We start from the raw sequence: 24,046 nt of genomic DNA, 5'->3' as shown, positions 1-24,046 counted from the left end.
CTTCACAGATGTTCATGTGACATTCCCAACATTGAAAAAAAGGCTTGTCATAAAGGTGCAGGCTTTGTCTTTAGCACAGGTTAAAATCAAATATATAGTTCAGTGCCACTGAGATGGACTCTTGATTCTCACACCTGATCAACTCAGACTGAGCTTTGAGCTCCATTGTTCCTGCACACATACTGTATACCACCACCTTCTACAGCTAATCAAACACACTTCTGCAATCTCTTCACATTACCTTCTTCGGTGCAGCATAAAGTATCAAGATTACATATATCTTTCTTAATGGAAACATTTTATCGTGAGCTTTACCAGGGGGGGCATGGACAGATCAGTTTGTAAGGCAGGTTTTAGTGAAACTGTGAGTTAACCAGTTCAACACACATTCCCTCTCTAACTCCTGAGCCCTGTAGGCGTAGACAAACTTCGAAGCACAGACATAAAAAATAATAAAACATATTATATATACAGAACATACAGTATGTAAACACTGTGTTAGGGAAAGTTACTTCTAAAAAGTACACTATTACAGATACAAGTTACTTTTATAATAAGACATCAAAAGGGGAAGTTGCTTTTAAGAATTAATGTATTTAACTTAACATCATTGGTTTACACACTTTACATAGATTGCAGTAATAGATTACTTTTTCAAAATGATTTTCCCCCAGTTTATTAATTTAAAAAAAAGTAATCCCTTGAAACTATACTAGATTACCTTTTAAAATAACTTTCCCAGCACTGCATCAGTAAAACCTCATTCCCCCACTATACATGACAATAGACAGACCAAGTGAGCAGTGGTCAGCATTGCTGGCTTGCACTACAGCTCCAGTCCTGGGGTGCTGTCTGTATGGAGTTTGAATGTTCTCTCCAGGTTTGCGTGGGTTTCCCCTGAGCGCTCTGGTTTCCTCCCCCAGTGTAAATACATACTGGTGGGTTAATTGGCTTCTGGGGAAACTGGCCCTGGTGTGAGTGTGCCTGTTCTTGTCTGTCTATCTGCCCTGTGGAGGACTGGTGTCCCGTCCAGGGTGTGTCCTGCCAGGATAGGCTCAAACTCCCCCGCCACCCTGAAGTGGATGAAGCACAAAGTTTATTAATTAAATGTTCTAGATTTTGAAGGAGATGCAAATGGCTGCTGACTGCTGAGGGCAGTATTGTACCCAAGTGAAAGGAAAGGCTCAGATGTAAAACTGGGGTGAGTCAATACTTCGAAGTTGCAGGAGTGTATTAGACGGAGCCGCGTATCGGAACCACAGCCTGCGCTCCCAGGACCGACACCCCTCCACACTGCGCGGTTCCCGCCGCCGAGCCAGGCGCTCCCCCGCCTCATTAGGAAACAGCCCTGGGAGGCCTGCGCGGGCCGGGGAGGCACGTTCTAGGGCCGTGACTGGCAGGGAGAGGTGGCGATGCTGCCATTGGTTTGTGCCGACGCTGTGCCGCAAACTCACGCCAGACTGAACCCCTTCCATCCTGGGACTTGCCCACAAAATGAAGTGGAAATGAATGCTGGTTCGACAGAAGTGTGGTTTATTGCAGAGAGGTGCTGCTGCAAAGGTCTCAATCACTGCAACAGGAGGACCAGCGAGAGAGCAATCAAGAGCCTCTGTCTAAGATATCAGCAACTATGCTGGGTCACAATTGTCTGCGAGTTGTACTGGGTGCCGTTCTGATTAAGGTGCAAAACCTCACAACGGGCTGCTGCGCACAGCTTTGTGATGCAAATCGTACAAAAACCTGGCAGAATTTTCTAAATGTGAAGAGAACCCTGAAGTCAAAGTAAACTGCTGGATGGTTCCACCAGGATTCTTTTAATTTTTCAAAATCAAGCCCTAAATTGCACATGCTACATTCACCAAGTGATACAATAACAGCAAAGAATGCTACCAACCAGCGTTCAGCCTGCTTCTGCAACATGCTGGAAATGAATTAATTGAGGTCGACAGGATAAATAAGCAGCCAATTAACTCCCAATGTTTTGCGGTGTTATCTAGCCCTGATCTTGAGTCGTCGGAGGAGAGAGGGCAATTGGTGTTTGTGGGCAGGGAACTCCTTCAAAAGTCACCTGTCTTCATTAGAATGTCACAACATACTTATGTACCTTTTAGAGTCGGAGACGTTACGATTTGGTCAATTTAAATGTCTAAAAGGCTGAACGCACCACAGCTGTAGAAACCTAAGGCAAATATCCCATTAACTGGATACGCAGGAAAAAGTCACGCAAAACTGTGTCAGCACATCTTCAGTAATGACAACCAGGCCTTGGTTTGTCTGGAAATGCTCTTCTCTCACTCCTCTGAACAACCTGAAGATGCTCTGCCTGCAACACAGGCAGTGAAAAGCACACAGTCACAAAAGAGAGCCGGGAGGGCAGACAGAGAAGATGCAGGCTTTTCGGCCTAACTTCTTTTGTACTGGCTGCAGCAGCTTGTGGGCTTCCCCCTGGGGTCCCTGTCGAGCTGTACTAGTCCTCACCCACCCCCAACACCCCCCTTTCTTAAACACAAAGCTCTGTCAGGGCATATGGGCTCCATCGCGCAGCGGCAAGAGCAGCCAGCCCATGTCGTAGCTTTTACACACTCGCCCCCTGGCCTACCAGCACCGGAGATCCATTTCAGGGCACAAACTCACTGCTTAGCCGTGCGTCACAGCAGGCCCTGAGCCTCGCAGCCACACAGCTGAGCAGCGCAGACCAGCCAGAGCTGAATTTCACCCGGTTTAAAGGGAAGACAAGCAGGACTGGCCCTGCAGACAGCCTGGAGGCTGGCTGGGCCTGCATTTGGACAGGCCTGAGCTTCCCTATGTTAATCAGAGTGTGCGCATCACGTGAGGAATGAATCAATACTAATTCCCTACACGCCAAGTCAGTTCTGAGGCCAGACAAGTCCACAGACTCGCATGCTGTGAAGGCTTGGTTGTTCACAAGATTGTATCGTCTGTCTGCGTAGGGAGATTACCGCGGCATATTTCCTGTTTTCTTTACACAAAGTACAACATGCAAGGATGGAGCTGGGCTCAGTTCTATCGAGGATCCAAACCAGAACTTTAGCACCAATTCTGACCAAGTCAGTCCATGTGGTTGTCCTGAAGGAAAGTGGTGATCATCACAACCATCTGATACACAAGTACAATTGCATTTACTGCAGGTATAAAGAGAGTGCTTTTTAACATGTTAATATTACTACTATTATGAGTGTGAGTAAAAATGCACCAACTTTTATTTTATGTATATATAATCAATCAGCAACAGAGACAGTAAGGAGACTAAGATGATAAGAAAAAATAAAAAGATAACTGCTTTATAAATGTTGCGATAACGTTATATGTACAATGATATATGCTACACCATGCTTGAACATGCAAAAGAATAAATCAGTTATTTCTTGAAACAAAGAAATCTCCCTCGATAGCACCCAGGTGAGCTCAGCAGCAATGACAGAATAAAATTATTAGTCAGATTCAAGTGCACCTTCTAAAGAGCATTTAGCACTTGTTTTTACAGACATGGTTTTATCAGACTGACTCTTCTTCTCAGATCCCAAATCCAGAGAAAGGGTGAATGTGAGCCCTTTATGTATTCAGAACAGAGAACAGAGACGGGCCCAAATTTGAGTTGGGCTTGAAGGAACTGAATAAAGACAGGACCTGTCATAAAACTCAAAGTGGAACACATAAAAGTGTTCCAAACTGGGCAAACAGGTCTATTCATTAAGTCTATTCATTAAATGATATGCATACTGTATATTTTAATAACTGTATAAACTACTAAGTTTGATATTGCGATGTTAGCAAGTTTAAAGCCGCTTTAGAAAACACACTTCACTCCTGGCAAACCATTGAGGAAATCTGACTCAGTCTCCCTTTTTTAGGATAAGAGCAGGGAGTTGTAAAACCTCATGTAGCCAGACTCACTGGGCTGTTGCTACTGACAGCCCTGACTGGGACCTTTCCACACAGTTACCGTAAGCAGGAATACAATTCCTAGGAAATACCATAGATTTCTTTGGGGCAAGAAAATCTTTGGGGCTTGTATTGATCCAACCTGACCATCAGTCAGACATGAGTACCTGTGATTATGAACCAAACTCCTCTTCAATCAATTAACACTACAAGAGAAAGGTGAAGCACAGGTATTGTATCTTCCCCTATCAATGAGTCTTCATCACCCAGCCACAGCAACACACTGACTGCACAGACAGCCACATCTCCCCCCTTGTCACTGAATTTATATCTGATGATAAAATAACAACACATAACAGCTTAATACAGTACATAAACAGCATTCAGCTTAAACAAGATGGAATGTGCAACCCAGTGAAAAAACATTTACTGTATGCATTAAACTGTGTACCAGATTGTTTGATTTTCGTTTAAAAAGAACTCAGTGAAGACACACCAATGAAGATGTATCACCCTCATTCGCTGCCACACAGCCAATAAAAGCTCCGTGTATCAAATGACCCCCTGCAGACTTTTATAATAAACTATAACATCCAAGAAAACCTGGCAAAGAGAACATTACACCGGAAAACTATACAGCAACAAAGCCAAAGTTCTCCTCTCCTGTTTTATTAATAAATGGTATCGAACAGGTAATGAATATAAATGCTCTGTTTGTAATTATTAATCAATCTGACAGTTTAACAGAAAGATGTTCCATTTCACGAGCTCAAAGGCTCCATCTGTGCCACTCATCCAGAAACCCCAGTTACTGCTGAATCCCACGCTGAAGTGCCTGTCCCTGGCTACCAGGAAGCAGCAAATGTAATAGATAGTATCAGTTCTCACCACCATGAAATGGCTCAGCATTAACCTTTAGAATGGATTGCCTTTCTCTGTGCCTCCCAGGCCTTTTTTTGCCATAAATTCCTTTTCAAAATATTGCACAGCGCAGAAGGAAAGTCAAGTGTGTGCAAACAGTGTAAAACGACTGCAGACAACAAGACATCCAAGCATGCTGTCAATAAGACTTTAATGCTTCTTAAGCACTGACTTTTTAGGACAGGCAATGTCACAAATAGAAAAGTTAATTCCCTATACTAACCTGCAGTCTATCAGACAACAAAAAGCACAATCTGTACAAATCCAGAAAGAAAAGCCCCAAATGAGGACATACTTTGCTACTACATTTGGGGCTCCCTAGCCAGTTCTAACTGTAAAACAGTATCAAACTTTTACCACAGTGACAACGACCCTGTAAATACGATGAAAGAGTCAAAGCAACATTGCATTCAAGTCAGTGTACCTTTACAAAAGGGAACTCAGGCGAGAGGGACATCACACTGGCTGTTCTGACATGAGACGGGATCCTTCAGGATAACCACTGCTGGGCTAACACGGTGAGCTGGAACCACAAAAACTAAAAGACACCAGTAAAACACCCGTAGAAAACAGACCGCTTCGGCTCCGTTTTGCTGACTTAATTGCAAAGACGACCGCTGTTTATAGTTGTTGGCCAGGGCCACTGTATATCAAGGGACACGTCAGGCCACAGGTACAGTACCTGTGCGGCTCATCCCCTGCTGGAGCCGCAGGACTGCCGCGCCTGCCTCAGGAAAACTGAGCAACTCGAATCTGAAGGCAGGCACCGCTGCCCAGCGTGAAGGCGAGGAGCTGCAGGTGGGGCTCAAAACTAAACAAAACACTATTTTCACAATCACTCACCGCCCCCAACATGGGGAGCACGGGGAAAGTATTTATCCTGAATCCCCTGCTATTCGTAGCCCACGTGTCCCTGTGTGCTCGTTCGGGGGAAGGGGGGCAGACAGTGCAGGATTAGCGCCTGTGTGTTTGTTTAATCGCAGTAATGAAAGAAGCACCGTGCAGCACGATCAGTCCCGGCCTCTCGCCTCCTATAAATAACAGGCTGCGGTTTCAACACCGTAAAGTAAGTTATCAGGACCGATGGGTCTCTAAAACCACACAGCACACAGCGTAATCACCAGCAGCCTTCCCTTTACGATGCCTTTAACATTTTAACTAGTGGAGTTCTTTTCCCCTTATCCTCTGAGCCTCTCTCTTCAGGCGCTACAATAAGGATTCTGGCACCAGCTGACAGAGGTACCAATCAGAAAACAAGACCAAACACCGGCAGGGCCTACCGGGACAAATATTTGAACAAGCCCCTGTGAAGTATTGATGATTAAATAGCAGGTGATGAGCAAATACACACAAACATCAGTGTAGGGAAAGGCGAGTGGTCTCCAAGACAGGCAGGACGCAGCGAACAGGCATGCACAGTACGTACTCTCAGATGGAGAAAGATACAGAGCCGACCCTTCAGGCTGCGTTGCGAAGGTGCCTGTGATCAATGCCAGGTATAGCTCAGAAGAAGTGAAACAGATGATGGCATCGGCCTCGAACCAGCAGGCCAAGGAGGCCAAACAAATCTGAAGTCAATTTCTCATTAAATATCCATCACTGGAAAAAAAACTAGATACAGTATTTGCGGTTATTCACTAACACGAAAACTTTTTTTTGTCAAGCGCCTTAATACGAGTTACCCCAGTCACTAAAAAGGGGATGAAATGCTATAGGAAGGGGGGGGAATCTGCATTTGATTTTGTTTTGGAGAGGAGTGACTGCATAGCTCCACCATCTACCGAGACTCAACACCCGTGATTTATATCCGAAACGCCAGTGCCATAACCAGCAGCCCGTGTGCGAGAACTCGAGCCTCTCTTTAAACGCTGTCATATCGATACCCCCACGCGTTGTGAAACTACAGCAATAATTACCGCACAACTAAAAGTCGGGCCGGGCCGTGGATCAAGGCAGTCCTGCTACGCGACTGTCCGGCCGCGCTATTTAATAAGCTCAGAGGGGGTCGGGCTTCAGGAAGGGGCGATGGTCCTCCTGGCGCTCCGCGGTCCCTGAATGAAACTGCGGACTGCAGATCCGCATCCACACGCACAGCAAGCGAGCTCGGCGGCAGCTGGGAGCAGGGAACGCCTATTGTAGACGTTTCAGACAGCAGATGGGCATACAACCGCACTCTGCGATCCGGACTCCCCGTTTATTTATTTATTTGGGGGGGCACAGCAATGATTATCGCATGACTTATTTCCCCCACACCCAGCCCCGTCTCTCCCCGTTAAGAGTTCGCTCTTTACGCCCGCTCCTACCCCAAACATCGCCACCCCCTGCATTGTCGTTTCTGTCATTCCCGGGGCAAATATAACAACACAGCTTGCTCAAACCCTGCTCCCGGTGTCTGGCGTCTGCCTTCCAGGGACGGGACGCCAATGGCAAACCTAGAAACAAAAAGGCACTCTTCTTTTTTTAGAAGCCTACTTTTGGCCTCCATCGTGTCTCGTCCTGAACGCACATCCTCATTTTTTCCCTTAGTTTTTATTTCTTTCATGTTTTGTGCTTGGAAGCGGTTAGCTGCCCACCTGTCCTCTTTCTCGAAAAATATTAACGCTGCTTGCTGACTGTAAGACTAACTGCAGCACCTGCTATCACGACATCACGTTAGGGCAACACGTAAGCCAGCTGCCGGTACTTTTTTTAACCAAACGCTCAGATCCTAAGAAGGCAGCACGACCCTAAAGCAAATCGCTCATTATACTGTCTATTATGCTGACACATTGAATGACAAAAAGCAAAGAAAAGCAAGAAACACATTTTGCACTAAAAATAGATCAAGGTAATTGTTCATTCCAGATTAACGGCACTGTAGCTATATAAATCACCATCTTCACCGTGTACAACAAAGCAGCATAAAAATTAAAGGGACAAGTTTTTTTTTTTAAAAGACCTAATTTTCTTCTGCAAAATCCACCCTCCTTTGACAACCGGCACCCACCTCCACAACTCAAGGAAATAAAATGCAAGATATTATGCGAATCACTCGTCCCATTCACAGCACCCGTATAATCACGCTCATATAAAGACAGAAGGGTTGAAGAACTGCAAAATTCATGGCGAAAATGACTGAAATTACCCCCCGAAAACCTGCACGGATTTATACATCTTGCACCCCGACCGGCGAATTTCATCCCGCAAGGCAAGCCGTATTCAACAATGTCACAGAAAAACCAAACCCAGCCGGCAAAACCAACCTGTCTGTCCTTTTCCCAGCGTCTTTTCCAAGCGGTACGGTCCCACGTATTGGGCATGTTGAGCACCGGTGCTGTCCTTACCAGACATTTTGCGGTCTGTAAGCGAGGCTTTTTTATGATGATGGTGTGTTTAATTGCGGTTATTCGGAGAATAACTCGGAGCTTATATTTCGTTGTTGTTGTTTTGTTTTTGTTTTTTGTTTAACAATCCCCCTTTATCTGCAGATCCAGCAAAAATTGGACTCCCCCAGCCCCGGTGCCTCCTCCGGTCGCTCTCGCCGTCTCTCTGGCGTCTCTCTTGCAGGGTAGGTACAGCACAATTCTCTCTCGGTCTCTCTCTGGGTTTTTTTTCCTCCTCCTTTGCAGCAGCTGAACGGGAGCGCTCTCAGGATCCGAAGACCATTGTGCTGGGGGAACCTGCACGACTCGGCTCTGCCTCTGTCGGAGCTGTGGAGCAACTCCGCGCAGCGCGCAGCCCCCCGGCTCAGGCAGGAAGGTCCCCGGCGCCGCGCCGTGATTGACACCGCCGCCGACCAAACAGCGGCCCGCTCGCCGCTGCCCGCCCGCCCGCTGCCCGCTCGCCGGGCGCTCATGGCTCGCCGGGCTGCGACGGCCGAGGAGTTTGGCTTTAGAGAAGAAAAAATACAAAACGCAGCATCGGGAAAGAGACCCGTTATGAACGCACGGGAGTATTGGTCTTGAGAAGAAAAAAAATAATGATTTTTTCCCCCTCCTGTCCTTGTATTTCTACTGCATGCACCTGTTTTGTTTTGTTTTGTTACCCAACACCGCGCCTCCTGCCTGGGCAACTCGATCATGATTTTGTGAGTACCTAGGCCGTCTACGTGCAACAAAGTGGCTCCCCTCACTGCCTTATCCTAATCCCTGTCATCCCTTCTGTGATATCCTCAGCACTATGGAGGAGAAAACCAGGATTACCACCCTAATATCACTGAAAGGCATAAAAAGTTTTAGTCAAGTGCGCTAACAGGTAAACACTTTGACAGGGGCATTGAACAGTCTCGCTTTGCATTAATGAACATGTGCTCGTAGGTACAGTACAGTAGGTGAGTCTTAACCCATCAAGTCCATCAGTGCATGTCAATTTCTTTCCTGCTGCCTCGAGTTTGGGTGTCCTCCCGAAGTACAGTAATTTAATGATGCACCTGTGCAAATGAGCCTCATCCTGTCTGGCTGATAATATCTTGAGTGTTTCTTGTAAGGCGATCTTGGTAACTGTCCTGCAGTACAAAACGTCCTGAACTCATCAGTAGTTAACATGTTGGTCAGAGGACATGTTCGTAAGACTGAAAAAAAAGTTTAAGAAAACGCTTAAGAAGAGTTTGTGAGATTGGCCTGTAGGTTTACTTAGAGAGATAGCATGTGCTTGTAAAACATGCTGGATTTTAGGTCTTTTTTTTTTACATCTATAAACGCTGAACTATCAGAACAGACATGAAAATAGGATTGTCACTATATTGACAATAGTAATGGCAACATTCCTGCAGATTAAGCATGTCTCAGCTTCCTTTGGTACACTACACTATGATCCGAGTTAGCCTATGATAATTACAATTTGTATACTTATTATTAAGATTAATTATAACCAAATTTGTATTTTGACAGAGGTCTCACAAATAACTGTACAGTTTGTGTAGTGTAGTGCTGTCTACATAGTGTAGAGCTGTTAATGCAGTATAGTATTGGCAGTGTTGTGTAGTACTGGTAGTGCAGTGTATCATAGTTAGGGTATTGTGGCTGCTGGTACACTCATACAGTTCATGTGTTCTAAAGGCCACTGTATGTCACTCAGGTAGGTGCTGCTGTTTGATGGTGGGTGGAGTGGGTCCCCTCCTATGGCGAAGCACTTCAGGAACATTGCAATTATGAATTAATGTAATCTCACATTGTCAGGTGCAAGTAAAATTATGGTCCTAAGGTATTAAAGTAGATAATCAGGGTTGCGATGAAGAATTTGACAAAACTATGGTTACGAAGATGAGTTAAGAAAAACATTTATTCTTATTAAATAATTTATGATGATGATTTTATTATTATTATTATTATTATTATTATTATTATTAAAAGCAACACAAGAAAGATTACAGACAAGAGGAGGCAATTTCCCCATCCTCTCTGCTTCATTTGGCTGCTATTCGCTAATTGATCCATCAGCTGAACTCTTCCCACTATTTCTTTACACAAGTCAGGGTATCAGTTTCAAACACAAGTCTGGTGATTTATTCCCTGCTCACAGAACATGTAGTATAAAAAAGGGAGCTCGTGTTCTCAGTTCTAAGTACACTTCCCCAGTTTCTACTCTCCATTTCCAATAAGTGTTTCATAATATTTTCAATTTTACATGACACCCTTTTATCTAAATTCTATACATTTAACTTTATATCTTAACTGTATTTTTATTACTTCTCCACATTGCCAACACAAGATGAAATTGATGTCAGTATAAACACATTTTTTTCTTGCATAGCTTCTTTAGTTTCTAAACCCCCACCTTATATTTACTGTCTATATTTCTGCTCAATATATTTGAATATACCGTAACACTACATTACATTTAATCTGCCAGGTGTTTGATCAGGCTTGAGCCTTGTCTTCATCTTTTTGAATGTCCTTAGCACTTTTTATTACACTTTAAAGAACCAATGAAGACCTTGACTTCAGGGGTTGCAATCGTTCCTTGGAGTCAGAAATGTTCTTTGAAAACATCATATTAAACAGTATCTGTCTAAAATCTGTATGTGCATGAAGCACCAAACATTCTTCTCTCCCCAAATCCCTCCCTTTTCGCAGAACCCTATCCGATGAACCATCCCAATTTTGTTCTGTGTACACCTCATGTTAACAGAATTTCATCTTTCCATAAACTATTAGCAACACTGAATCCACAATGTTCACGGACTTTTGACAACCAGGCTGTTAAAGATCATGTAGCTGCCAGGTTTTGGTAACTACGACCAAAGAATGTTGGGAAAACAGTGAAGATGTGGTCGGTACATATGTCGAAAGACAGCCTTAACAGTACATCAAAGAAAAGTGCTTAAGTGCTGGCAATTATCATAACACACAGCCATCATCACCACAATGATCTGCATAACAAAGACAATCAAAACAGGGTGCTCAAGTGTCCATAATTAGCATAAAATAAGCACAATTTCTAGATCAATCTACATAGATTTACCATAATCACTGCACATCATTGTAATGGCCGTGTTTGAGCAGGGATGTGGATTTACAGTCAATGCAACTCAGTAGGGAAAATGGAGCAATATTATTTTTTTGCCTCAGGTGAAAAGACACTAGTCAAAAGTGCCTTGCAAATCAGAGGCTTTACATAAGAACATAAGAAAGGTCACATTTGAGAAGAAGCCATACAGTCCATCTAGATGTTTGGTAGTTAGTAGTTTATTGATCAGCTATTCCTTAAAGGAAGTCAGGGTATTGGTTTTTACAACATAATTGAGGAGCTTTTTCAGACTCCCACATAAACTACTTTACATTTATTAGACTTTTAAAACATATAACATTAGAAGGGTTTTTCAGACTGTATGTACACCATCCAATCCCGAAATTTAGACCAACCTTGCTTTGAAGTTATGCTTTGCTGTAATACCCATAGTCACTACAGTCGTTTCACTTTTCGGGTCTTCAGGAGTCTATCAGCTGCTTGGAGATCTAAAGAATAGGAAAGTTATCTAATTTGCATAATTTGAAAACACTGGATCCACAAAATGTGAATTTTATCTATCCATCTATTTTCTAGCGACACACACTCACACCTAGGGCCAATTTTCCTAAAATCCAATTAACATCCGGGCACGTCTTTGGACTGTGGGAGGAAACTAGAGCACCTGCAGGAAACCCACACAAACATGGAGAGAACATGCAAACTCTGCCCAGGCATGCCGCAGGTCCAGAATGGAGCCCAGGCCCGTGTGCTGTGAGAGAGCAATGCTGACCACTGAGCCACCGTGCTGCCAAGGCTTGACCTGCTCCAGCTGTACCAGCACTGGGCCTGTTGGAGTAGTTCTGTTAACATGAAGAAATAGAAATCTGTCCATTCTGAGACCAGCATCACATTGTAACATGGAATTCTATGAAACACACTAGATTCAGACTCTGTTTTATCTCATCCATTGAGCATTTTCACACCTCTGTATGACTAATTAGATGGTACAAAGTTGGGATTTGCAAAGTGTCTGTGTTTTCAAAGAGATATTTCTTCAAATAAATGGAACGTTTTATAGACCCAATTCAAAGCATATCATTTCCTTTAATGGATTGATAAGTAATAATATAAATTAAAGTTTATATAAGTGCAGTATGTCTAAATGATTCAGTGTTTTTAAAGTAATAACATTTCCCTGAACATTCTTATATTTGATAAACTATGATGGTTATAATATAAATTGATTTAGGAAAGCTGAAATCCTGTTTTTCTTTGTTAACTGTGGTGACAGTTTCTGTGTTTTCATATTACAGGATTTAAAAAGTTAGTAATGCATTTTTGCTTTGTTTTTTTTTTACTTCAGTGTAATATCTTTATACATCTTAAATCAGTTTAAAAAGCAACAGTAAATGAAACTCAAAGGCACTATGAAACTCCATGCATTTCTGTAGCACTTTCCAGGTTAAAACATTTTTCAGGTTATTTCAAGTTATTTATTTCTACAAGGAGGACACTAGTAAAAACGATTACATCTATTGGATATACAGTATGTGAAACAATTCTTCATCATCACAAAGAACCTGTGGTACAGCTTTTCCCAATAACAAGGATAAGAAAGTTATTAGAATAAGTGAGTTTCTTTCATTTCATACTCTTAACCCATAGCTAGTTTTTTCAGTCAGGATTTTCTGTAAAGGGTCTCAAGTTACTAGATTCATTTCACACTCTAATAGGCAGGAGCAGCAATGTGTTCAGGACAGATGCTGTGTGCCTGTTGTCCAATGTCATGCCTCCTGATGTCTGCTGCCCGACAACATGGACTTCGGGAGCTTGCTGCATTGGGGAACCAAAGAACTCTGTGTATGTAGGCAGAATGGGAATAAATGCCTAAACCAACAGTTAGATTGCCAAACTGATACCTTCAGTCATACTGATTTATTTCTCAAACTATTTACATTATGAGTACATGTATGTTGAGATTAGCTGTCTGTATCTCCTCTGATCTCTCACGTGTTCTACAGGAAGAACACCAGCTGATGCCATCAAGCAGACATTTTAGAATTCCTCAATGCAGACATAACAAAATGAGGAATTTCTTTATTCCACATTCAAACTGCTCAATCAATGAGTTCACAGTAAAGGAGTGTTGGCTCATGGGCACGTGCATTTAGTGGTTATGTGCTAAAACGAAGGGGTGTTGTGCAGTTATAGGGTGGTTGTGGGATGAGTAAACTCTTGTGATCTGTGTGGATTCATGTAGGAGTGGTACATAAGGACAATGTATGGGTTGATGTGTTTTGCATAGTTATATTTATTTATAATGAAATGTTTATTTGTACTCTTTTATGTTCCTGAGTGTAAAAAATAGCTGCTTGGGTACAAAACAAACTTCTGAGAAAACAGAAAAAATATTATCAGATCGTATTGTCAATTACTAAATTGATACTGTCAGTCATACAGATTTATTTAGTGAGACATTGTAGAGCATAACTGATAACCAAGGTCTCTTTTCAGCAGCAGACTAATGTGGATTTATAAAAAGAGTAAGAAGGTCAAATCCTCCTGTCTAAGTTATGTACAATGTGTGTGCCATATTCTTATTTTCCAATATGAGCGTGTGTGACAAAGCTTTCCTCTCAGGCTCTCCACCAGTATTACCGTTAATATTGAGAACTTTTTATTTTATATATTCCCTTTCGAACAAAAAGGTGTTTTATATTTAAAAGAGCTGGATAAATAGTAAGACAACAATTGATAAATAGCAAAACAATTCATCCCAGGTTTTTGTTCCAACAAGCAGCTAATCATTTATGTTCACGTTTATTGTCATACATGAGTACGATGAAATGCTTTCTTCCACGTTTTCCTCGAATGACGAATGACTTAACAGTTGACATAAAAGATGACGTAACATTGACATAGAAAATGACATACAAATGACATCACAATCTTTGGAGCCAGGAACATGGTAACAAATTTGCTATAATTTTTACCAGCATTTAGGCAGCAACTGTGTGCAAACCAATGTGTACAATCTGAGCTGTTATACCCACCCATCCCTTGTCTAACTGCTCCTTCCAGCACATGGTCGGGAGGGAGCCAGGACCTCTCCCAGCAACCAATGGGTGCAGGGCATGATGTACTGTAAAACATGCAAAAGATTCTTTTGTAGTTTTTGTTGTTCTACACATAGTTCAGAATTGTAGAAATCAGAATGGATGATTGGCGATGACTGGATCAAAATCCTGGCTTTTCCCAGGAGCTCCTGTAGAAATCCCTGGCTTGGCTAGGGTGTCCTGCTGAGCCTACTCTTCTGGGACACTGGGGTGCACGAGCACCTGAGTAAGGGTCTCATCTGAAGTCTTAACTCATGCTAAACGTCTCCCAGTGAGAAGTAATCTGAGTTGGGAATTTCAGACCTAGAAAACCTAAATATGTGGTTGCTGATGGCTGTTTAAAAATGGATGCATCCTTCTTTGATTCGAAAATCCCTGCTGTGCCCTTATTGCTATCCGTCGTCATTTGCTATCCCATTGGGGATACAGCACAGCCTGGCTGCTGGTCACCTCTGATGGGGATACTGCTTGATTCTGGCAGCTGTGGTAGCAAACCGCTTGCGAAAGCGTCTGTGTCTGGGCAGCAGCCTGTGTGAGCAACACGCAGACAGGTGGGAGGAGGCTGGGAGAGTAGGTGGGCTTTGCATAAATAATACATTGTTAGGTCACTTACTTCAGAGCCACTGCAGCACTTTGAAGTCAGTGGCAACATCTGTACTTGTTGTGTCTGATCAGCCTACCCCTCTCCAGAATCATTAAAATTAATCACAATGTGCTATCACTGGGAAGCTGTGCCAGGGGCATAGCTACAGTGAGAAAGCCTCACACATACAGTACACACACACATGTTGCAAGAACCCAGCAGTCTCGCTCTGCACTGTGTGAATACTGCGCCACTACAATAAGCACATAATATGAATTCAAGACCTTCCTATGTACAGATTAATGCTGGGGTTATTGCTCTTTATTATGAAGAAATATGGTTTGACTTGTCTCTGGGATTAAAGCCTGGCCACAACTTTTGGGGGAGCAGTTAGGTTATGGGTTGCAACTTGTCTTCTGCCTCAAAAGTTTGTTTTCAATCTTTATTATAGGATAGCATCCATCCATCATTCCTAACCATTTCATCCAGTTTCGGGTCAGGGGAGTGCCAGAACCTGTCCCTGTAAACAACGGGAGCAAGGCAGGATACACCCTGGACAGGATGCCAGTCGCAAGGGAGACACACACACTCACGTCTGGGGCCAATACTCCCAGCAGCCAGTTAATTTACCAGTATGTTTTGAACTGTAGAAGGAAACCAGAGCACCTAGCGAAAACCCAGGGAAAACATACAAACCAAGTCAGGGCTCCTGCAATGCGAAACATTACGCCACTGTGCAACGTCTCTGGGAAAACACATGATTCAAAAAGGCAAAACAGATCCTCCAGTCAATGAGAAACTTACATCCACTTGAAAGAGCTTTATTTGTAGCCTTTTTTATTTTGTGAAGTTTTCATGGTTTACAAAGTTGTCTTTCTGGAATTGAAAGCTCAGGAAAAAAAAATAATATCAGAAAGGCCAACATTAAGAAGATGAAAAAGAATGTTTCACTTGAGGTTCAAATACTGTAAATCAGAAAAGTTATTATTTAATAGTGATGAAAGACAACAATGTTCCTCAGGCTGAGGAAAAACAAAAAGTGTCACAAGTATAAAACAAACGTATGTTACACACATCTGCAGGACTTGATGATATTCTACTAATTGTACTTAAGAAAACAAGTACAAACAAGTAGATGTTATTTAAAGGTATTTGTGATAACTATTCCAAAAGTTATTCAAGACAGGGGTAACCCCTATTGACTGGAGAATTTCTAATACAGCAGTTATTCATAAAATGTATTTCAAAAGTGAACCAAGTTAAGCTAGACCTTTTTCTAATGCTTGAATATGGAAGTGATTATTGATCTTTCTGTAAAGAAACAGTGTCAAATGTGGTACTCACCTTTGGAAATACTTCTTCTGCAGCAGTCCTTTATTGGTGTGAACAGTTTGTCTACTAATTATGGTACTGAATTTACTGAAAAGTGTGAGTCTGCTAATAAATATAGGAAGATGTTTAAAGAGGGCAGAGTATGGGAAGAGATTATATGAATAACTACAGCAGAATGACCTGAATTCATAAAACATTTATCACCACATTAAGATTACACCTGTTTGACTTCTAAATAAGAAAACATCTCAATTAAGTTGTTGAGTGTCACATTAATCTTTCAGCATGGTGATTAAAGAGTCCCTGTAGGCCTGTCTCATTTTGATTTCATATGTGTTTTTTTCTTTTTAGAGCAATGCAATTAACTAAGACCAGAAGGAAGTTCTAAAATTGAAAAGACAAACACTGTGAAGACAAACACTGCATTTAAACAATTACAGATGCCAGTGTGTAAGGTTGTGGTAGGCACCTTCAATTCCAAAGCTCTGAAAAGTGCACAAGTATGTTAACAACAGCTGTGGACTTTTAATGATGGATGAACTGGCTTCTGGGCCAGTGATGAAGGCTTCCAATTGGGTTAACAAGCATATGTCAATCACCCATAAGGAAATGCAGTTCATTACAATAGCCAGAAGGGCATGGATCAGAGCTGTGAAAGCACATCACAGCATCTGGCAGGGAAATTGCGAATCTCTGGTGACATTTTAGATGTGACAAAAACACCCTGTGTCCCACACACAAATGCAGGGCTTGCATCACTATACAAGGCATTTAAAGTGCATACTGCATGCAGAGTTCTTATTTTATGAATCCCCTGACCATGGGGAATATAAAATTGTATTCCCTTTCAGCCTTAGGACCTCTAAGTGTTAAATATGCAGTAATTCTATCTTCCTGAAGGATTTGCCAGCATTATTTTTCCACAGTAGGATGAACTGTAACAGAAAAAAATCACATCTATAGCGTCAGTTAATTTACATTATGACCAGATATTCAGATAGTTACAATATTAATCTCTGTGTTAAGGGACAATGGGTAGTGTCAGCCAGGTGGGAGTCATTATTGAAATGGCTTTATTAGGCCTAACGGTCATTATTGTAGTTTTAAAGTATGGACTTAATATGCTAATCCGATGTAAAAGCGATCTGATTTATGTTAAAGTATAAAATTCATAGTCTATTTTATCTGGAAAAGTCAGCTTGAGACCACAACAACAGCACCACATACCGGACAGAAACAGCAGATCAAAATCAAAAGTATTTCTTACCCAATAAATATAAATGTTAATGGCAAATAAGAGTTTAAACAATAAACCAGTGTTCATGAACGTGATAAACCTGCTTCTGCTAGGTCCAGGGAATGTAACTAAGAAGACCAGGTTTTGGTAGAATGATGTTCACTTATTCAGATTATTTATTAAAGAAATCCTCAAAGCCAAACTCTGCTGCTTCGTACAAAAACACAACTGACAAAAAGTTTGAGCGTTAATAGCAGCATAGGCTCATGTCAAAAACAGACTGACTTCCATCAGCAGCAGTGCCAGGTCATAAAATATAATCCCTGCACCTGGCTCCCCCTAGTGGCCAGGGCAAGAGTTCATTTTAGCCCAGACAGCGTCTGCAACTCCGCAAGATGGTAGATGATGAATGGGACAGAGGACAAGACACTGTGATTGGTAACACAGTGTATAAAGTCCAAATTACAGTTAGAATACAGGGAAACCCATCTCAGTGTTAGGAATATTTATCTTTTGAAGGTAGCTATTCACATTTTCAGGTCTCTTAAAAAGATGAGGCCGGACATTTAACATCAAGATAAAAAGTACAATTCTTATCACAGTAGTAAAAAATATCTAAAAACATAAAGACTGTGCTGGGGGAGGAAACATCAAGAAGGTGACATTCCAAAAGAAAAATAACTGTATCGACCCCACCTTTTTTCACATAACCAACAAAATACTCAACGTGGCAAAATCTGTGCTTAAGCGCAAGTTGGGCACTAGGGCTGATATACTGGACTTCTGCAGTGGGCTTGGATATTATAACTAGGGGACTGATAAGGATTGCCAAAGGTGTGACACCCAGGTTGTATAGCAGTGCTGGGGGGAGTTGAGATTCCAGTCAGGCTGTGGGCTTGTAGTTACATCATAGAAAGAAGTACTGCTCCCCAGTCAGCTGGGAAACATGCAACTTCAAATCAATACAAATCAAATCACATCAAATCAAATGACAGCAGGAGGGCATGCAGCTACTGGAGTCACTGACAGAGAGTAAGGTCTTAAATTCCATTTGGGTGGGTATACAATACATGTCATTGGCTATTGGATATTTAGAAAATATATAAGTAAATGCATAAAAAACATCTTTCTTGTTTAGGGATTTCCTCACTGTAAATATGTTTCAGTGTGTATATTTTTTTTTCTGCCTGAAACTGGTTGGACACCTTAGAAACACACTGCTGTACTCCTGATGGCTTTCTCAATAAAACCTGCATGTCTCACAGGCCACTCCAGATTGTGCTTTGGCCTGTTTTTTAGACAATACACAAGGCAATTTCCCTGATGTAGCCCTAGTATCCTTCACAGACTCATTTCAAAGAGTGATATTAAATGCTTTGGCTGCATTAGACATTCTTAGCTTTGTGCTTATGCACTTTAGGGTAATGAAACCAGGAGGCAAAATGACAGTGATTACTGTCTTTCTCTGTGTCCTAGAAAGCACACAATTCCAAAGTGAACATTTAGGGCCAGGTTGGAACAAAAGCCCACACCAGAACAGTCCAATAACAGCAGATGTGACCAGCCCTCCCCTCTGCCAAATCCCACTGACACATAATTGTAGCAGGAGCTGTCAGGAACAGTACCTCCCTTCTAGATAGGAGCAGGCAAACCAGCTGCAGTCTGAAGTGCTCAAGAAAGGTTTTTCCAATGTATCTTCTTTAAATTAATTACAACATATAATTAAACCAATTCTGTAATTGTACCCGCTGTACATAACCTGTAGTGAGGTAAAAAATGTTTATCACTCAACCTAAAGTACACCATAACAAGTACCGCTGTATTTTAACTCATTATAAAGACCTTTATTGGAAGAAAGTTCTACTGGCGTAGAAGGCTGTTGTAATTTTTTTGTACCCTTCTAATTTGGATCGGTCATTTCTTTCTGTTGTATCTCGGCTCCCGGTGAAAACTCCTGTGGCAGGAGAGAAGGCGGAAGTGCAGAGGGATCTGGGAACAGGAGAGCTCCAAGACACTCACCTTCCATGCGCTGCAAGTGGGCAGTGTGAAGGTGCAGTGGTCAGCAATTCTGTCTCTCAACGCTGCGGCCCTGCGCTCAGCTCTGCAGCCGGGGTGCTGTCTGGGTGGAGTTTGCGTGTTCCCCCTCATTCCTGTGGGTTTCCTCCAGGTGCTCTGGTTTCCCCGGTTTCTTCCCACTGTCCAAACACATGCTGGTAGGTTCATTGGCTTCTGGGAGAACTAGATCTAGGTGTGTGTGAGTGTAAATTGGATCAATTTGACAACTTCCCCTAGTTCTCTTCTCCTGGAAGAAGTTTAGCAAATTGAAAAACTTTTTATTATGCCAAAATATAAGTAATTCCTATTTTAATAGGAAAAGTTTGGTACAGCAGGGCTGCAATGCAATTGTACAATATACGGGACCCATTCAAAAGAGGAGGTAGGAAAGCATCTTGGAATTCTTTAGGATACTGTTATTCTGAGTCATTATGCCATTCATGTTTAATCACAGGCCCCGTGAGTCACAGTATTACTGATAGATTTATAGGCACTGCTGAAAAAGCTTAGCTTAGAGCAGTTATACATACAGTACTGTATGAATAATCTGTTTATCACTTTTATTTTGTTATATTGTCATACGTTTCTTCAATTTTTAAATGCTGTTTTATTTTTTTCGGTGGATCAAATATTGGTATACTTCTGAACAAATCAATAAGAAAATCGCATTTGTTTAGGTACTCCCCAATGAATTTATAGCAATTCAGAAAATATTTCCTTATTATTCTTAACCAGGAATTCAAGAATGTTTTTCTCTCTCTCTCACCGTTGGCCTGTGAAAATGGACACAGTTATAATTATTTTCACACTCGGTAATGGGCTGTGCAGTCCACTGCACTCAGAGGAGATACAAAGAGAAGAAGGCTTCGGTCTTATTGAGAAGAATACATTCACTGAAACAGAAGTGACAAGTGATTGTCTGCCTCCACCGGGCTAGGATCATGATTCTTTGGAGCATTCCATCCATCACAGTCCAAAGGTACCCTCTTCTGCTGTGCCAAAAGTCCAAGGATCCCCAGTCCAGAGGAATTAAATATCATCCAGTTCCCTACAGGCCTTAGATATCGGAGAAGGGGTGAAATGAGCCGTTTCTTGTTTCTCTCAATGCAACATATTTCCCTGACCCTACTATAGCCCCTGGTTAACTACAGAGATGCTCAGTGCCTAATCTGCGGTAACACCACATGACAAATTTGATTTGCCACCAGTACTTGACTGTAGGCTCCGCCATGTGGGTTCTATTAAAGTTTTGCTCTGATACGGGTTTCCAGGGCTCAGTGGTGTTTAGTATGCTCACCATGCAGCTGCTGACTTTTGGAGCTTGTTATAAACTCAGACTCAGAATCCCAGGATTCACAGCACAGGAATCCACCTGAATCATATACTTGAACAACAGCAGCAAGAAAGAATGGTCCCAGCACAGTGCACCCTAAGCCCTGTCAAATCCGCAAGCTGTTGATGTGGTACTCTGAAATAAATTAGAAGGCACACATAAAGTTATCGTGGTGAAACCAAAGGATCACTGTGGGCATCATCTGTAAACGTCTAAAAGAACAGCAGAAGTGACTTCTGTCCATCTGCAAGCATTTTAAAGTATGCATGGAAATCCTAAAATACTTCTTTAGAGCAACACTGGGGCCAGAAATGGACAGAAAAAACTAAAGTGCTTCTAATCTGGAGAAGGATTTGTCAGCCTGATTGCAGTGTGTAAAATGTCTTGTTTTACACAGAGAAACAACTGTAATCATTTTAGCTGGATCAAGGTTTGAAGGCAGGTGGATATACTAAAATGGGCGCAACAGGCAGGAGGATTCTGATGAAGTGGCAGACTGCCAGGCTTCATTGATGGCTGTCTAGCATTAAAGCAGAAATCGACTGGATGGATGAGTCGGCATGAGAATTTCACACATGTAAATCTGATTGGACAGTCAAGCAATTCATCAATCAAGGTTTCAGACAGGTACATCATTTACATCTGCAAGACAATGTGGGGAAGCAATAAAGAAGGCCAACAGGAGTTAGGTAATTAAGTTTAAATAAAATCAAGGGACTTTATGATAAAAGAGTATGATCTATTAAAACCTTATTTAGAATATTTTGTACAAAAAAGATACAGCTGCTCTGGAATCAGTCCAGAGAAGAATAACTAATAATATTACCAGGCTCAAAGGAACTTCCTACACAGGTTAAAGGAACAGAATCTTTTTAGTCTTATGACCAGACCAGACTACCAGGGTACATGACTCAAGTATTTAATTTCCCCAAAGGCACCGAGGTCAACCCAATGAACTTTGTAAAATCAATAGAGAACCACAAACCAGAGGACACAGGGGAAGTTTGGTCTAGTGCTTTAAACCTGAGATCATGAGGCACTAGTTGCACTCAAAGGAGTGAGAGATTCTTGGCTGAACTACCTAGTCATTCTGTCAAGCCTGACATACAATCGTCTGTCAAGAACCGACTGATAATCATACTGGACTTTGGATTGATGGCATCCCCTCATTTGTAACCTTTCTGGCTCAATGAAGATGGTAGAGATCCAGTGAGATATTTCCACAGAACTCCTGCTAAACAAATAATTGGAGTTCTTTTGGAAAGGTCTGGTTCCTCCAGTCACACCCCATCTTATATCTGCTCCCCAGCTGAAGGACAGTGCTGGTTTTATCTCAACAAGGCAGAATACACAATAATATCTAATAACTTATTATTCTAAGGGTCATTTCTAAGGGTTATGGGGACCATAATGTCTCCTGCGAAAGTGGGTTTGAATAAGTAGCTCTTAGAGTGTTATATCAAAATCTATTTAAGACCAATTTAGTCAGACATAACTTACAGTCAGTCAGTCAGTGCTGAAATACACAACTAAGAAGTAAACCTTCGACCATGCTGACGTGCTTTATAAATAATTTTAGACTCTAATGCCACATAAATTCAGTTTAGAAGCACAGTGCTTTCTTTAAAGAACAACGTTGCGTCTTCTTCTGCTGAATTTATAATTAACTGTTTTGTAGTTAAAAAGTGACAGCTTTGTTTAAGCCAGCTTTCAGCCCAGCTCATTTCTGTCTTGGAGAGGTTGGAGAGTTTCTCCTTTTGAAGTGATAACTGCCTCGTAAACTACGCAGAGAAGCTACACTACGGTGTCCATTCTTTCTTGTTATTTTCAGTTTTTATTGAACATTTAGCACGTTTCAGGAATTCAGACATCAGAAAATCAGTTTGTACGTAAATCATAATTTCAACATCCTACCGTTCTGCCTCCGTTAGCATTCAGCCTCATAAACCACTTTGGTAAGGTCTCAGACTACTCTATTAACTGGTCTAGATTTGAATTTCCACCACTGATGAAGTTTCATGAGGATGTTTTAGCCTGGACTTCCCTTTTGAATGGTGAAGAGATGGCTTTTTAAGTACTTAGTCATTCAGACATTGTCTAAGCTCAGTGATCTCTATTAGCTCAGCTATATACCTAACCTGAAAGCAATCATAGTATATCTTGAAAGACAGAATTGTTTTCCATTATGTTTAATGGGGTGAATAGCTGCTGTTAAAATTAATATTTTACCCAGGATTAATTACCTGTTTTTAGTGATCCCTGTCTATCCAGGAGTACAATGTTTTTTATGCTTGAAAAAACAATGAGGACATTCTATTGGAAAACTAAGAAACCTTGAATTATACTAACAAGACCTTACAAACGTCAAAACCAGGGTTATCTGCACCAGAAAGCTTCTGCTACCTCTTGCCTTTTCAGATGTTATATATTCTGAAGAGAACTCCTCTTGTTCCTGGTTGGGTATAGAATAAACTGAGCGAAATTAATTCAGGATTGAGGGCTTAGCACATACAGTACAGGTGAATACACATACCATCAGAAAACACACTTGCTTCAATAACCCGTGAATCTCAATTACTTTCATAGCTTGTTGGAAGACTAATAGAATTTTAAAACACAATCCAAGGCTTTGCAGATTCTCATCAATTTGCTCCAATGCACATTTTGTAATCAATAAACATTTCATATTTCATTAATGGAAACTAAAAGACCACCCATGCAATTTTAAAAATAGTTCATTAATACCCTTTAATAAATGTTATTTAGAGGACCTGGACCAAACCTGCCTTTTTCAACACCTCTAATTAAGGAGGCAATTAAAAAACAAACTAATCATAAGGTTGACATCCACCCCCTTGTTTGCTGATCTCTGGAGGTCTCCGGCACTCAGCAAGGCTGGGACTGGTCAGTACTGGGATGGGAGACTTTCAAGGAGAACCAGGTTGATGCTGCAGTAAGTGACTTTGATGATCCAGTAGAAAACACTTTTCTCTTAGGATCAGCACTTTCAAATTAATGGTCCGGTATGATGACTGGAGACTGTGTTGTAGGGGGTTACTGGGTCATTAATGAACAAATGGCCCTGTTTGAAAAAGCAGGGGTGTTAAACCTAGGCTCCAAGCTAAATTACAGTTGGG

The 24,046-nt window shown here is 41.7% G+C and overlaps 1 protein-coding gene across 10 annotated transcripts in view; it reads right to left on the bottom strand.

Annotated features, from left to right (window-relative positions):
* brsk2b (BR serine/threonine kinase 2b) overlaps positions 1–8,543 on the bottom strand; it is a 287,758-nt gene extending 279,215 nt beyond the window's left edge. For 4 of the 10 annotated variants that reach the window (XM_088610892.1, XM_088610896.1, XM_088610893.1 and 1 more), the window contains exon 1: positions 8,067–8,543. In XM_088610892.1, the coding sequence (XP_088467018.1) occupies positions 8,067–8,154 (88 nt within the window). In that variant the 5' untranslated portion in view covers positions 8,155–8,543. The remainder of the gene's footprint in view (positions 1–8,066) is intronic. The other 6 variants (XM_088610899.1, XM_088610900.1, XM_088610901.1 and 3 more) reach the window with 4 other exon arrangements.
* Between the last annotated feature and the right edge of the window lie 15,503 nt (positions 8,544–24,046).

The sequence above is a fragment of the Lepisosteus platostomus genome, chromosome 18 (assembly GCF_059453375.1).
Source record: "Lepisosteus platostomus isolate fLepPlt1 chromosome 18, fLepPlt1.hap1, whole genome shotgun sequence".
Classification (NCBI taxonomy): domain Eukaryota; kingdom Metazoa; phylum Chordata; class Actinopteri; order Semionotiformes; family Lepisosteidae; genus Lepisosteus; species Lepisosteus platostomus.
This window is presented reverse-complemented; position numbering and strand designations above follow the sequence as displayed.